Source organism: Prunus mume, linkage group LG3 (assembly GCF_029339155.1).
Source record: "Prunus mume cultivar Tortuosa linkage group LG3, ASM2933915v1, whole genome shotgun sequence".
Classification (NCBI taxonomy): Eukaryota; Viridiplantae; Streptophyta; class Magnoliopsida; order Rosales; family Rosaceae; genus Prunus; species Prunus mume.
In genome coordinates, this window is record NC_142700.1 from 2,641,568 (window position 1) to 2,656,675 (window position 15,108).

The 15,108-nt window shown below is 37.0% G+C and overlaps 2 protein-coding genes and 2 pseudogenes across 5 annotated transcripts in view; 1 reads left to right on the plus strand and 3 right to left on the minus strand.

The window, feature by feature from the left end:
• The window catches only part of LOC103324759 (putative nuclear RNA export factor SDE5), a 47,995-nt gene that overhangs the window by 24,180 nt on the left and 8,707 nt on the right, over nt 1-15,108 (plus strand). The gene's annotated exons all lie outside the window — the stretch shown is intronic.
• LOC103324755 (Tetratricopeptide repeat (TPR)-like superfamily protein) lies at nt 145-1,959 on the minus strand. 2 transcript variants are annotated; one of them, XM_008226864.3, is made up of 2 exons: nt 1,648-1,959; nt 145-1,449 (listed from the first exon to the last, which is right to left on the minus strand). In XM_008226864.3, exons 1-2 carry the CDS (start codon nt 1,888-1,890, stop codon nt 211-213), a joined length of 1,482 nt encoding a protein of 493 aa, XP_008225086.2. In that variant the 5' UTR covers nt 1,891-1,959; the 3' UTR covers nt 145-210. The 2 variants fall into 2 exon arrangements, with proteins under 2 accessions (XP_008225086.2, XP_088904733.1); XM_089048607.1 differs by having other exon boundaries at nt 145-1,456; nt 1,648-1,787.
• Nucleotides 2,348-4,181, minus strand: LOC103324754 (heat stress transcription factor B-2b-like; annotated as a pseudogene). The gene is made up of 2 exons (XR_016124973.1): nt 3,749-4,181; nt 2,348-3,030 (listed from the first exon to the last, which is right to left on the minus strand). The product of XR_016124973.1 is annotated as a heat stress transcription factor B-2b-like (transcript).
• LOC103324753 (E3 ubiquitin-protein ligase RMA1H1-like) lies at nt 7,056-9,747 on the minus strand (annotated as a pseudogene). Its single transcript, XR_016125374.1, has 2 exons — nt 9,604-9,747; nt 7,056-7,953 (listed from the first exon to the last, which is right to left on the minus strand). The product of XR_016125374.1 is annotated as an E3 ubiquitin-protein ligase RMA1H1-like (transcript).

The following is a 15,108-nucleotide window of genomic DNA, read 5'->3' on the forward strand; positions in this document are numbered from 1 at the left end:
CTTACATTTTCCAATTGGAACTTGGAACTTAGAATGCATCAATTATATTCAGACAGCCATATTGCGACATGGTTCAATTGTTGTGCGATGGCACCAGCTTGAATGATATGCTTCGATATTACTATTTCTTTTCAACCAATAAGATAATCGAAATACTTTAATCTTATGAGGGTTAAATTGAAAGAACAAGAAGAAATTGTGTTATCAAAACTAGTTTTCCCTCATGGCAAGGACTTTCTTTGTCTCTATGTCATCATCTTCTACTTTATCAGCTTTCATACGGTCCAAAACACTATTTACTTCTTTACCACTTCTTATATATGCCTTCAACAAGGCATGATACATCTGCTTGTTCACTGGGATTAGATTCCTCAGTAAACCAACAAAAGCTTCCACATCTTCAACACTGCCTTTATCACCAAGCCAACTCAATATGGTCGTGCTCACTCTAAGGTTAGGCTTCCATCCTTTCTCTGCAGACAGACAGAGGGCAGCCTTCATGCACTGAAAAGCTTTTTCCGTCTCGCCCTTATTCACAAATCCAGCCGCCACTATTTCCCAACTTTTAGGGGTGGTTGCTTTCCCCTTCTCCATTAAGTCTTCAAGCATTGCTTCTGCTCTCTCATACAATCTCTTTACTGTGTACCCTATAATAACAGTCTCTGGCACCCGAAAATCATAACAGTTTCCGGACAATTCCCACTCCTTCACTACCTTCTCAGCTTCATCAAGCTCCCCAAGCCTCACCAGAGATATCAACATGCCGATATAATCCCTGTTTATGCATCTCTTACAAGCACTCTTCTCAAGACCCCATAATCTCAAAACTTCATCCTTGTTCCCCATATTGGCATAGAGTGAAATCAAATGATTGTGGCCAAGCCCATCTTTGTTATCCAGCCTCTCTTCCGACTTCTTTAGAGCATTAATTGCCTTATGGGTTTGGCCTTCTTTTATATAGAAATTGGCTACAACAGCATAAGTATTCCAGTCCATGACAATGTGAGGCTGGCTCTCCATCTCTTCCAAAACCTTTTCCATTCCTTCAAGATCAGACCTCACACCGTACGAATTGATGCAGATTCGATAACTGAAGTTGTCGGGCGGGACATTGTTCTCCTTCATCTCAGTGAGCACACCGGGAACCTTCTCGTGCTCACCAACATTCGTGTACAAACACATGATGTCATTGTAAGTCAGAGGCGAGGAAGCAAATCCCATCTCCTTCATTTTGCGCAAATGAGCGAGGGACTTGTCCGTTTGGAGCTGCCGGACATAGCAATTCAAAAGAGCACCATACGTCTTCAAGTTCTTATCTTCCTCCCTCAAATTGTTGAAATATTCTTCCGCGGAAACAAGCCCGCGAACCTTGCCAATCAAATCCAGCTGCACAGCATGTTCAACCGGCGAGAAGATGCATATGCCCTTTTGCTTCATCCACTCAGAAATCTGCACCCTATAAAGTATTATTACAAAAGCAAAAAATTTCCAATTAATTGGACATACAAAAACACAATCATTTACCTCACTCTCTCTCTTCTTATTTTTTTTTAATAACTAAATTTAAGTTGACTTTCTCTCTCCCACACCACATTTTCTGAGCTACCAAACAGCGGATAATGCAAGGAAAGAGAAAAAAATCGAAACCTGGAGGGCTTGGGAGAAGCGCTTGCGCTTGCGAAGGTCGTGAATGATGCGCTGAAGCTCGGCGACACGGACCTTGTGGCCCTTGTACACCCAGTCGTCGAGTTCTGGAACCACGTTTAAGCTGGGATTTCCAAGCGGACTGATTTTGATGTAGAGGGTCGGCTTCTTGGTCCTGCTCGTGTAGTAGGACCTGCTCGTCATCGCACTTCGGATTAGGGTTTTGGCGAAGAGCTTCGGGTCCATGAGTTGGGGTTTAGAGTTTGGAGCTGAGAGCTGGGAGAGAAGAAGAATCAGAGAGGAAACCGAAGGACCTTTTCGTAAACAATGCGAAGAGGGCAAAATGTTTCAGAAATTGGGCTTTGGGTTGGGGCTACTTAGGCCTGGGCTCGGTGAGAAGTTTTAGACTTGGGCTCATGGAGCTGTTTTGTGGAGGGATTTGAGACACGGACAACTGGCCTAATGCATTATTGATTGATCGGCCTCTCACATCCTACCAAACAGAATTCCGCTCATGAAGTCGTTTGTCATAAATAAAAAAAATTATTAGCTATAACAACTTATTACACTAATTTTGGACTCCAACTTATGTGAATAAATAAAGTTCGGAGCAGGTTTAGAATGAAAACAATGTTATATCAACTGGTACAAAAAATTGGTGTCTTTAGCATTACTCGATGAATAATAGTTGTAGACAATCACAGGTAGAAAGTTTGAATAATTCGAATTAAGAATTTGAACCAACTGTCTTGGTTTGTCAAGTATTTCCATTTGTTTTCCATCCATCCATCTTGGATGGAACCTAAAACCAAGAATTGGTAGACCTACATGAAGAACGTGATTGATCTAATTACCAAAATTAAAGTTGTGTGTGGATTCTGATTAGCTTGATATGGTTATTTTCCTAAACCCCTTGATCTCAAAATTTCTGTATAATTCTGGACAAGCAGCAGCAGCATCAATGATCAAATATGCTTGAATTCCTGGACCTTGATACAAACACTCGCACCAAAAATACCAAAATTAACTCCCATTTTTAATTTGTTTCATCAGCATCGAACTTTATTCTGATGATCTTCCATGTTCTGCGCTAGGCAATCCAACAGCTTCATTTCTAAGGCTTTAAACTGAGATAGTTGCATCTGCAGCTCCAGTTTCTGTTTCCTGAGGCTTCTTGTTCTCCTCCATTAGCAGCAAGCGATTATTTTCCTCTGCTGCAGCCACAGTTGTACTGCTGCTACCACTCTCTTCTGAAGCCTTTAGATACACTGGAAATGCACTTGGCTCACATTTCTTCCTTGTGATCTCCACCAGCATATGCCTACAGCCTTTCTGGAACTTTTCATGCTTAAATTCCCATTGTTTTGGTGATGTTTTCTTGAACCCCTGCTTTTGGCTTCAAGGGTCAGATTCATAAATCAAAAAACCAACCAAACTCTCCAATTAATTATGCATGGATTGAGACAACAATTTTGTTTTTGGACTTTTAGCATCAGACAAACGTTGTTTCGAAGGTGCATAGAATTGTTTATTCCAAAACCAAATTTGACCATTGTTGCTAATGCTTCCTAATTAGACTGTCCTATATTTAAAATACACACACGGATGCACATTGATAGGAACATAAATGATTGAAAATCATTAAGATATCAAGTACATTATTGGTTAGGTCAAATAAGCAGAAAAAGGAAAACAGTAAAAACAGGATATGGCAGAGAGAGGTGCACGCTTTTTTTATGTTACTGTTTATAGATGAAGGAGCTGTGATGCTGTATGATACTATAAATCAGTCTGCAGAGCGTGATTATTTTGACCAATTACAACTTTCACATGTTTTGACTTTCTCCACATTATTATATTTTCTGTTAACTTAGTTTGACTGCTGTGTACATGGTGAGGCACATACAAGAAAAAAAGAAAACCCATCACTCAAAATATTATGATTTACATATGAAATACTGGGTTCTTGAGAAACTGATCAAAAATAACCAAAAAGCATTCTAAGTAATCAGTAGTACTTCAAAGATTAGTAAAAGAAAGAGGGGCCTAGCGCAAATCTCATAGACGACAATTGTTGAATAAGAAGAAAAAGACGACGACTTACGTAGGTATTAAGCTGGCGGATGAAGCTGGAGAAATTATTGTGCTTGAAATATTTAGGCAGCAGGAGCTCTGAGAACTCAGCAGGAGACCAAACTATAAATCCAGAGCCCTCTGCATTCCAAGACACAATCTTCTTTCCGCTATCTCCTTCCTCTGCTGCACCTTTTTCTAGCAAATCATATGTCTTGGACAAGAAAGGGGCAGGGCTTCTTGTCCTCGGAGATTGGCCTGAAGAAGTTGTAGCAGCCATAAATTGCTGGTTTTTGTGTTTTTTTTTTTTCTGAAAATGTATGGGTTTCCAAAGGGTTCCTCAATATTTTGCTACATGCTTTTATTTATATCACAACCAAGCTGTATGAAGGTTTTGGAAACTACTAGCTAATACCGTGGAAGGTGGGCCGCTATTTCTTTAAGTTTCCTTTGAATGCATGCAATGCAACTTTCCCAATTTAGCAGCATACACATTTGTATATGGTATATATTGTGATTGGAAGATGCATCAAAAGCAGACGGAGGCATAGAAATTGCATTATTTTCTCCATGGATAATGACACGTGTAGTTTTTAATTTCCGATGAATGGAAAAGTACAAAAAAGTTCTATTATTTGACCAGACTAACAACATATTGTTTTTAAAACTAGTAGGCTATAGTTGAAAATGGGATTAGATAAGGGGCACAATGTTATTTTCCAATAAAAGCTCGGGCAGTGGGGTAATAGAAAAGGATCCTTCCTTGGTACAAATGTAGGGTTTGGGTGCATTGAATGATTATTTTACTCACCAGTCATCCAAAAGGTTCCACCAAAAAAAAAAAAAAGTCATCCAAAAGGTACACCCCGACAACGGATTCAACAAAAAAAAGATTATCAAAAGGGCCGCGAACTCTGACTCTATTTTGGAAGGGTCTGGCAAAAGTTTCTTGTGTCTGCAAGACTGCATTAACATCTTCCGTGTGTTATTGTTTTGGCACACACTTCTATTTTTTGTTTTTAAATAAGTTTCATTCAAAAACGAAAAAGGTATCATAATAATCCAAAAACAGAAGAAAAATATTTTAAAAACCCTACCCTTCCAAAGTAGGAGGCTTTGATTTGATCCACAAGTTTACCAGGAATGTTGGGACTTGAATCCAATTTCTAAAATATCAAAGAACTGAAAAAGAAAAATCTGACTTTGGGTTTGGTTATTTCAGTACCCACCAAAGAAAAATCTTCTGTTTTTGTACGTGGACTTTTCTTGGGTTGGGCTCCTTTGGTCGGCCCAAAATTTCAAACATAGGATCGGGATGGGCCATGATATGTTGCCTATTTCTTGGTTTGGCCTTGATACTCGTGATTGTATCAAGAATTAATTAAAACCATTTCATATGAGAATGAGGGCCTTGTCAAAAAAATTATATAAAAAAAGTGAGGCCCATTCCTCATTCACTAACATATATAGACCATAGATAGATGTGACTTTCATATTACACGATTATCCGAATAACTTAAGTTCAATAAAATAATCATGTCTAATATGAAGGTCCACATAAGAGGTCAATTCATCAACGGAGTTTAAGCCCAGTGAAAAATATTTTTAATTTGTAGACTAATGGTTTCATATTCAAACTCCTATAACACCGTGAGAGTGTGTGTGAGAAACTCTCATCCGCTTGTAATTTACACTATTGTTTATATTATTATTTTTATGAAAAAACACCAACTTTCTCCTCAAGTGCAATCAATTTCTATACCAAAAAGGTTTAAAGTCTTAATCACAAGCACTCCACTTCCACTATATTAATTTATTTATGTCGTTTAGAAATATATGTTATTTTATTTATCATCAATTGAATGTTAAACGACATTAATAAGTGGACATAATAAGCACGTATCTTTTTGGCACAAATAAATTTGATCAAAAATAAATTGTGACTAAACACATGGCAGCTACCCCACAAATATGGCATAAAGTAAAAGATGACAACCCAAGTCAAAAGGCAAGGTCGACTTGTCGTTTTGATAATGGTGCGTATAATTTTATACCGAGGGAAGAAGATTCATCACTGCCCGTTGAAGTTGGGTGGCCAAATTGATGACACATGCCACCAACAACATTATCTCCAACGCATTATTTAGGGTTGCCGATTGACGACGCACAAATCAGCGTGTCTCACCAATCACTTCATTTTCTAGGATCCCATGTCGGGTTGATTGAACAATTATTTACATTTTCAAATTTGTTGCCTTGTTACAATATCACAATTGTTTTCATGTAGACTTTTTGGCTAATAATGCAAAACCAAGGAAATTCAATAGTTTGGCCAACACCTTTTGATTAGGAATTGGGAATGTTAAAAATGTCGTTTTTGCTTGTACACTTGAATGAGAAGTTGGATTGGTAAGTATATAGGTGAACCAATTGTTCAAGACTTTTGTGACCACCTCTTTGGCTCCTCCTACCAACTTGATGCGGTTATATTGGAGGAAAGAAATCTCATTAGGATTCGATCCGGATATCACAGAGGGTGAAGGGAATCCACCATCACTATGGCGGAACCCATTGGCTTTGATGGAATCACTTTATAGCCCATCATGAGGCATCCGTATTTTCCCCCATCTTTCCTGTTGAATTCTCCTTTCTGGCTCCACCCACCTGCCACTCTCTCCCTTTTATTTTTTCCCCAAAAAATATATAGATTTTTGCTATTTGGTAAGTTTAACAAGTGATATTGGGAAGGGAGTATTCGAGCACAGATTTCAAGTGCAAAAATAACAAAAAATCTTAACCACTTGAACAATAGGGAGCGTGCATCTAGCCCTCAAGTATTTAATTTAAACCATTAGTTGGGTAAACTATGGTTTCTGTTTTTATGTATTTTCGGTTCAAGCCTATGATAAGAGCTCATTTTTCTTGGCCTCTAGCTACAAGTGGGATAGGACTTGTAGCAGTCAGTGGAGTGAGCCTGCCTGTGTCCCAGTTGGTTTAAAATAGACCCCTCCGTTAAATGGTTGTCGGCTACATGGACCCCTCTCTTCCCGAAAGCAGTTAAAACCAGCTTTAGCCAGAAGCACTTTGACTTTGGCTTTTTCAGTAAATAAATAGGGACCAGTTTAATTTTTTGCCTACTTCTTCTTTTCACCCTACCCTTACCTTTAGCTTTACCTAATTGTTGCAACGGTAACTATTTTGGCAAAAAATATTATCTAATTTAAGAACATTTGTATCAAACTATACTCTCTTTTTCCTTTTTCTTTTCAGCAAATCAATCTTGGATATAGGATTGAGGAGAGGGTTTAATTTAAGTAAAATGAAAATGCGACTGGCTCTTAATAAAATCCCTAGCATTACCTCATATATTGCACATCTCATTTCATCTACTATATTTATGTTCACAAGCGTTCAAACCTTTTTATACAGTATACAAAATGGCAGAGGGAGAATGACCTAAACTGTACCTTCAGAAAACAAGAAGGCACAAAAGCAAGCAACAAAAGAGGAAAATTGAAATTCTGTTTAGTGACTTGTCTGCCTGCATCTCCTGCCTCCTCAGCCTCGGACTACTACTTCCCGTTAAGTGATACGAATTTGGGTATGCATATAAGCTCTCTGAGTTTCCAAACACCCTTGCATAGACCATTTCCCCAAACACCCCAACCGCGGGATGCTGGTGGATACCTGCCATTGTAGTACTTCCAAGGTTAAGCAGCGGTGCTGAAGAATGTTCCCCAAAACTACCGTATGGATGAGGGGGCTATATTGTTGGTTCTGATAAGGATTACGATATGGAAGTTGCTGACCGGTAGGAGATGTGTTAGATATAATAGCTTGTGTATCACATGCTGATGGCCTGGGTGGTATTGCCATTCCCCTGTTGGGTGCCTTTACTTCAAGCTCAGTTTCAGGAGATGTTTGGCCCCGGCCATAAAGGGGGACCATGGTGGTGTGTGATATATCACCCTTGCAAACAGGGCATTGAGGGCACTCGTCAGAGGCAAGGGAGGCACTCTGGACGTGAAGCCATTTGTAGATGCAAGGCCAGCAATATAGATGGCCGCAGAAGGTGACCACTGGCTCATGTGCAAACTCTAAGCAGATGTTGCAGTCAAAGCCAGCTTTGGAATTTTCTGAATCTGTTGCTGTTCCCGGGATGGATTTACATTCATGTGCATAGTATTGTTGCAAGGCCATTTTTTCTGTTCTTCCAATTTCGTTCTTCCACCAGTACTGCAAAAGATAACACAAATGAAAACCAGTTTAGCACCATGAGTTTCCTGAATCCTGTGGACCATCATAACTAAGTCATGGATTAATTTGTCAGTTCCAAATTCCAATCAAATATGGAACTCTGAACCTCAAAAATATAAATCAAATAGTTATCAGATTAAAATTTAAAAGAACAAGATATTCACAGGTAAAACAAAGTGGCTTAGGGGATTCTACAGTATATTGTAAAGTATTCATGCATATACATCAAACATAGTAGGACACAGCAGTATTACAGATAGCACCCGCTCATAGCACCTAGGCGGTAGTTTCCTACCAATTTGGATATTTGCTTCTTATTAATTAATTTCAATCAATTCATACAGAGGCATAAGAGATACCATTGAAGATTAAAAAAGTTTCAATTTAGAAATCCTGTGATCCAAAAATTCTGCACCAGGTAAATAATGCTTGACCTTATAGTATTTTGAAGGTAGATCTACATTGTAGTTCACTACATCCTTCTATGGTCACCGGTGACTTGGAACCAACAATAGAGTCTAAACCACAAAAGCAATCGCCATAGCATAGAATCAGATGAAGACAGCTTTACCCAACAACGGCTGCTTAATATGCAGCTCTCTCAACCAAATTCACACTCGCAATTCTTCTACCTAACACAGAGTTGCGTCTCTCTGGTTTGACATCCAACAAAACCATTGGCACCAACAATTCCTCCACTTCAAGGTAGCACAATGAAGGACATAGACCAATCTAAACGAACATTGAACAGGCAAAAGAAAAACCAATGCCTAATATAGAAGAACCAGTATGAAGGAGAGCAACAGATAGGCGAACCCAAATCGGTTCTTATTCACTCTCCACCCCCCAAAAGAGAAACTGAACTAAATCTCCATTAAGCACAAAATAAACAGTAACATATTTTGGCTTGTTCTTTTAAACCCAGATCTGAAATGAGGGATTTCACTCTGCCTCTTTATAATACATACAACGGTTAGTAGGGTAGCCTCATCCGAGCCTATACATCTCACTACCATCTTCACGTTGTGGGAAAACACTTCAACCATGATTCAGTATATAGACAAACACTAACATAACCCCAAAGAAAACGAAAATACATACCTACAAGTCCCTATACTGCTAAAAACTAAGCTTCACCAAGCCGAATATGCACTTAGAAATCATTTCTCAAGAAACGGTCATAAATTAAAAGGGGATTGATTCACAGAAACGCCCTATAACCTCACAACTTTTGACTTAGAATTTAGTGTTAAATGAATGTAAATCCTCTGCCACATTTCCACATCCCCACAAACACAAAATAAATGAACTAAAACGACAAAATTATCTGGGATGAAGGCAAATGCTTGAATTGTTTCCCAAAGAATCAAACCTTCTGAACATTTCCCTTTCTCTTTCCCCAAAAGACTTCCCAAGCCCGAAATCGAAATAGTGATAAATCGCAAGCAGAAAGAAGCTAGATCTGTGGCTTACAAATCAAAGCACAAACATCTTCCAAAAAAACAAAACCCACAAATTCCACATGAATTTCAACGTCCCCCCGCAAATTGTCTAAGCTAAACAAAGCAAAAGGGGTGAAATTCAAGAAGAAGTCTACCAAGAAAGTTTTGAAAATTTTGATAGACATACCGTGAAGAAATATGTGGAAGATCGGCACAGCGATTGTCTCGAATCTTCGAGAACTTCCACGGAGCTTTTCTTTTCTCTTCTTTTTTGGGAATCCGTGAGAACTTGCAACGAACTTTAATGGCGATTTTTAACAGAGAGACTGAGAGAAATGAGACGAATGGAGAGGAAGGATAGCGAGCACTACACAGGAGGATGGGGTGGGAGTGCCCTTCATCCTGCATTTATAGACAAATCCAAGTATTTACACACCGTGTACCTCAAGTGGCAATTTCCACTTCTTCATGCGCGCGTGAGCTTTGTTTTGGCACTCCTTTTTATTTCCTTTTTCTTTTTTCCGGCACCTTTTTCTGATAAATATAGATTCTTCTTGGATAATAATTTGGTAAATATAGATTAGGAGGAATATAAGATACTTTTTCATCTGGATATTTAATTTGGTAAATAGAGTAGATGATCATCCAACCATATGTGACATCTAAATAAAAATATCTTATGTAGCGGTATATTCCATTAATATGACAATTAAAATTAACAAATTTATAAATAAACCCAATCCTAAACATGTATTTATAAAAAAATTTTTTAAACATAGGTTGTTTATATGGGTTTTGAGTGTGTGTAATGATGGATTTTGGGTGTGTTTATATGTTTAAATAGTGCTTGGGTTTTTTTATAATTTCAACCCCCATTTTGGGTGTTTTATGAAACTCCCTTAAAATTAATACAGTGGTTTTTAAATATATTTATATTGTCAATTTCTTTAGTCATTTTTCACCTTTTTATACTAATTATTTGCAGACGCATTTTTTATTTTTTATTAATAATGTTTTTTTTTCCTATTATTATTGGACAATATACACCAACATTTTATCATTAGTGACTTTTGAAAGTGATTTTATATTTCGTTGCTATCAATGGTTAAATAAACGCTACTAAAAAATGTAATTTTTTGTTTGTAATTCACGTTTCTTAATTTCTAAAACTCAATGGTCATTCAATCAAATTCGCATTATAATTTCCAACGGAGTCTAGTCCGGTGGAAAAAGGTCTTGACTTGTAAACTAGTGGTCTCATATTCAAACCTCCATAGTACTTTGATAGTGTGTAGACTATCACTTGTATTTTTTAAAAACTCAGCATCATAATTAAAGTATAAAATTATTAATAATTTTTGGAAAGTTAATCACAATATAACAACTATTTGTAGATTTTAAAAATAAAATTAAAAAAAACTCTTTTTGTGGTCAACACAAATATTAGCACAACAAAACATAAGTTAAATATAATAAATAATTTTAAAAGTAAAAAAGATATGTAGCTCAAGAGGTTAAAAGTAGTTATAACTGCATTTGAGGTTGATTCATCCATAATATATCTTAAATGAGAAGAAAAATATTTGGGAAGTAGAGTAGAAATGGTCTTTTTTTATATGACCAATCAAATCCCACATTCGTATCTGAAAGGTCCTCTCTATTAATTTCTTTAACAATACTAAACATAATATTTATAAAAGTAAAAATATTATTATGTCACATATAAAAAAGGGACTTTCATAAAGGAAAAAAGAAGAAGGCAAATTAAAGGTCTTTGCGTAATGTGTAATTCTATTAGTGTTTAAGTTCTGTTGTCAATAATTCTAGTTGGTATGCAATCTGTTACATATATAAATCTATATATATGGCAGCTAGTAGTTGAGTGCTACGTATAAGTCCTTTCGATTTGAGATTATAGATTTATTGTGGCGTTGATGGTGGAGCGAGACTAACCAATCTTCCCCTAAACTTTAAGAAAAACAAAAGCAAATTAAAGGAGCCGGTCCCCCCGTTTTCTTCTAGATTGTTACGTACAAAGGATGAAGGCCCGGCCCCTTCACATAAACGTCATGGGACCCACCAATTTATTCATTGAAAATCATTTAAAATTATAATTGGCCAATTGTTTAAACAATGACAAGTAAGCAACACGGACGATTTTTTAAACGAAATTAACTTTTTTCCTTGAAACGGCACCGGACACAAATAAAGTGTTGTCGTTGGGTAGAAAATGATAAATTAGTGTCTGATTCTCTGCTTACCCAAAAAAAGAGAAGAATTAAAAACGAAGATAATAGTTTTTAATTAACTCGAACAATTTGCGCTATATCAGTTATTCTGCTGTCTGCTCTGACTCCGGTGTGTTCCGGAAGCCAGAAACCCTGTTTAAATTTTCAAACGTAAAAAATAATTTTAAAGTGAGAAAATGAGAAAGAAAAAATAAACCATAGAATTGATCGACATCTCTCACATGCATGTGAATGTGAAATCCATGTGTATCAGTAAGTCTCGACTCTATGACATTTGCCAGGATTAGTATATAACATCATTCCTAAGATGATGACATTCTAGGGTTGAAGAAATAGTGTGACTGAATTTCCACCGTTTAATTTACGCTAAAGTAAAATGCTAATGATGATGCTAGATAAGCTCTCCTTAGACGAATCTATAGCATGACAAGTGAATGTGGTCATCATCCCACTAGCAATTTTTTGACAAGATGTTGGACCAAATGTCCCAAATAGTTTAGGACATGGTTGGTACGAGCGGAAATCCCCAACATTTTTTACACACGTTCTTTAAATGAAAATACAAACTCTTAAGTGTTATTATATTGTTTAGTTTGTTGTGCTTCTTTCTTTTCACATTTAATTTCCTTATTGGAATGTCTTTGATTTTTTGTAATACCATTAGAATTGTGTGGCATTGCCGGCCACCTCTTCAATAGAGGTGAAATTTTCTATCATTGTGTCATTGCTCTTCTCTCTTTACGAGGAGAAGGTAAAAGATAGATAAACAGAACAATGAAACGGGAATAAGGAAGTTATTTTCGACTCAAAGACGATAAAGCATGATAAAATTAGACAAAAGAACATAATTATGAGAATGCAGGGGGTGCATGCATGGAATGAAAGCTCCCTCCGGCTCCTTCTAGAAGTCCGGATTGAATTGAATTGGATAGGTACGCCTAACCTACTGAAAGCTCTCCTTCATTGTAGTAAGTAAGGAGCAGTTGTGCTTGCTTGGCCACTGTTGAACCAAGTGACACAAATGCCGCACCGCAGGCCAGCAACCAAACAGTATTGTCAAACTCAAGCCCGCCGCATAGAGTACGCATTAAATAATTAATTCATAAAATAAATAATGATAATAATAACTTTTATTTAATGGCATGCATCTTGTTGGCTAATATATTTTTTTTTGGTCAATGGCATGCATTTTGTTGATCTTGGTGTTGTGTTGCGCGTACATACATATATATATATATGTGTGCAGAAAATTCTCATGCACATCACATCGGCACATGCCTCGCCTGCTAGGATTTGTCTTTTCACATGATTCATATTTTCCTGTTTTCTTTATTCACTATAATATTGTTTTTGGTTTTATAATTTAATTTATATATGGTCGGTCTTGGTCTCTCTCTCTCTCTCTCCCTCACCCCCTTTCGTTTCTCGTGGGTTTTTTTTGGGTCTGATATTTTCTATCTATATATATGGAAAGATGAACGACTTTAATAAGACATAATTTTCTAGCACAGTTTGAAACGCTAGAGAGTACCATCTCCCATGTCTTGTCCAAATCTGCAAACAATGTGTGTATTTATCCGCCCATGTGACTGATATATGGTAGATTATATAAAAGTTTCAGAGAGATAGGCCAACGACTACTATTCAAATTCAATAAAAGAATTTAACCAACTGCACATCTCATGTATAATATAAGTTATTTTGAATTTAATAAGGAGTTAGGTGATCTAAAATCGTATGTTTTTAATAATAAATTTGTTGATTAAAGTAAATATAGAAAACCTTCAAGTTTTCAAAGTAAGGTGAGAACGGGTAAATGGTCACATCGTAACCAACAACAAGATAGTAAGGCATGATGGCATTGGCTGAGAAACCAGCCAAATAAATTGGGTGCATATGTACATCAAAGATCAATTCGAAAGGAATAATTGTAGGGGTTCTGAGCTGCTTCGATTAATTAACCTTCAAATTAATTTTATTAAAAGAAAATTGAAAGCTAATTCATTAACATAAACAATGATTCCAAATGGGTTAAGGGGTCCAGGGCCAGTGAGTCTAGCTAGCTGCGCAACTTAGATTTGTCCCACAATTTGACCAAATGCATCACAGCTGTCATTTTATATAATATCGAATTATTAAGGCGGAGATGCTGTTGCTAAAATTTAGGTCTGATTGAGAAACATGACTTTGGATTCCTCATGTGTAAATAAATAGATATGAAAAAGTCACGAAGTGTACGTTTTAGTTTCAATACTCATACATTCAAACTGAAGGTAATAAAGATGAAATTTCACTTGCGTGCAAATAACGACATAGAGTTTCTAGAGGCATGCATTATGCATATGACATACGTCAAAAGATGGACCAACCTCAACGACTGTCTACTCTTATTGTGTGCTTGATTAAATTTCTAGTCTTTTCTTAGACTTGCTTCCTTCCTTCCTCTACAATGTTGATGAGGGACTAGAATTAGTTGACAATTTGAAAACGGATTCCTTTTTTTTGCTTTTCCCCTTTTCTAGATACACTGACTAAACAATTGACCATCGCTTATGTTGATGGAGGTCATCTTTCAACTCCCAACCCAACAAATGCATTAACTCTGTGATCATTGACTTGTGCGACATGGATGGATGGATGGATGGATGGATGGATGGGTTAATGTTAATGTGCCACGTTTAAGTCTGCACATCCTCTCCCACTTCACTTCAACCATCATACCAGCCTCACCTCCTATCTCCTCTGTTTCCCCTTGTCCCCTCCACACATCAATTCCTTCGTCTCTCCCTCCCAAAATATCTAAAATCCTCCTCTCTCCTTATTATTTTTCTTGGTTGTATACTGGCTCGCCTCGCTTGAGCATGATGACTGTTGGTGGGTACAGAACCCATTTGTTGGTTCCTCCGGACTTTCTTCTTTTGATGACGGTGGCGGCAAATCTCGTGGAGTCAGCGGCGACTTCTTGTTTGTAGGATGTGATTCTAGGGTTTCTTTATTTTTTTGGGTTGTTTGTGGTTTTTGGGCTTGTATGTTTTTTGAGTTGTTTGTGACATGTTCATTCTTTTGACCCCCAAAAAAAAAAGAAAAAGTCTTCACCTACAAACTTGGGTTAAGCACCATTTTGGTATCTACGTTTAGCTCCAATTTTTGTTAGTGTTTACAGTCTAAATGATTTTAAATTATTATAATTTGTAGATAGGAGCATTTGAACTTGGATGCAAAGAAGTGAAGTCAATATTCTTCTCAAATGGCCTAACTCACGTCTACTGATTACTATTTTAAATTTGAACAATTTGGTAATGAGTTTTACCTCATCAGTGTTTGAGACTTTGTATGTCTTGCGTGTGCATATTAACCTTCAAATTAGACGGAAATGACTAAAATGATTAATACAATGAACCATAAGGACTAAATTGACCAGTTAAAAAACAAGGGCCAAATTG

What these genes read in the sequence shown, in the direction of transcription:
- LOC103324755 (XM_008226864.3), bottom strand. Translation starts at nt 1,890, where the DNA reads ATGGACCCGAAGCTCTTCGCCAAAACCCTAATCCGAAGTGCGATGACG. An exon ending in GCTTCTCCCAAGCCCTCCAG is followed by an intron (nt 1,450 to 1,647) that starts GTTTCGATTTTT and finishes TATAGGGTGCAG; the next exon opens with ATTTCTGAGTGGATGAAGCA.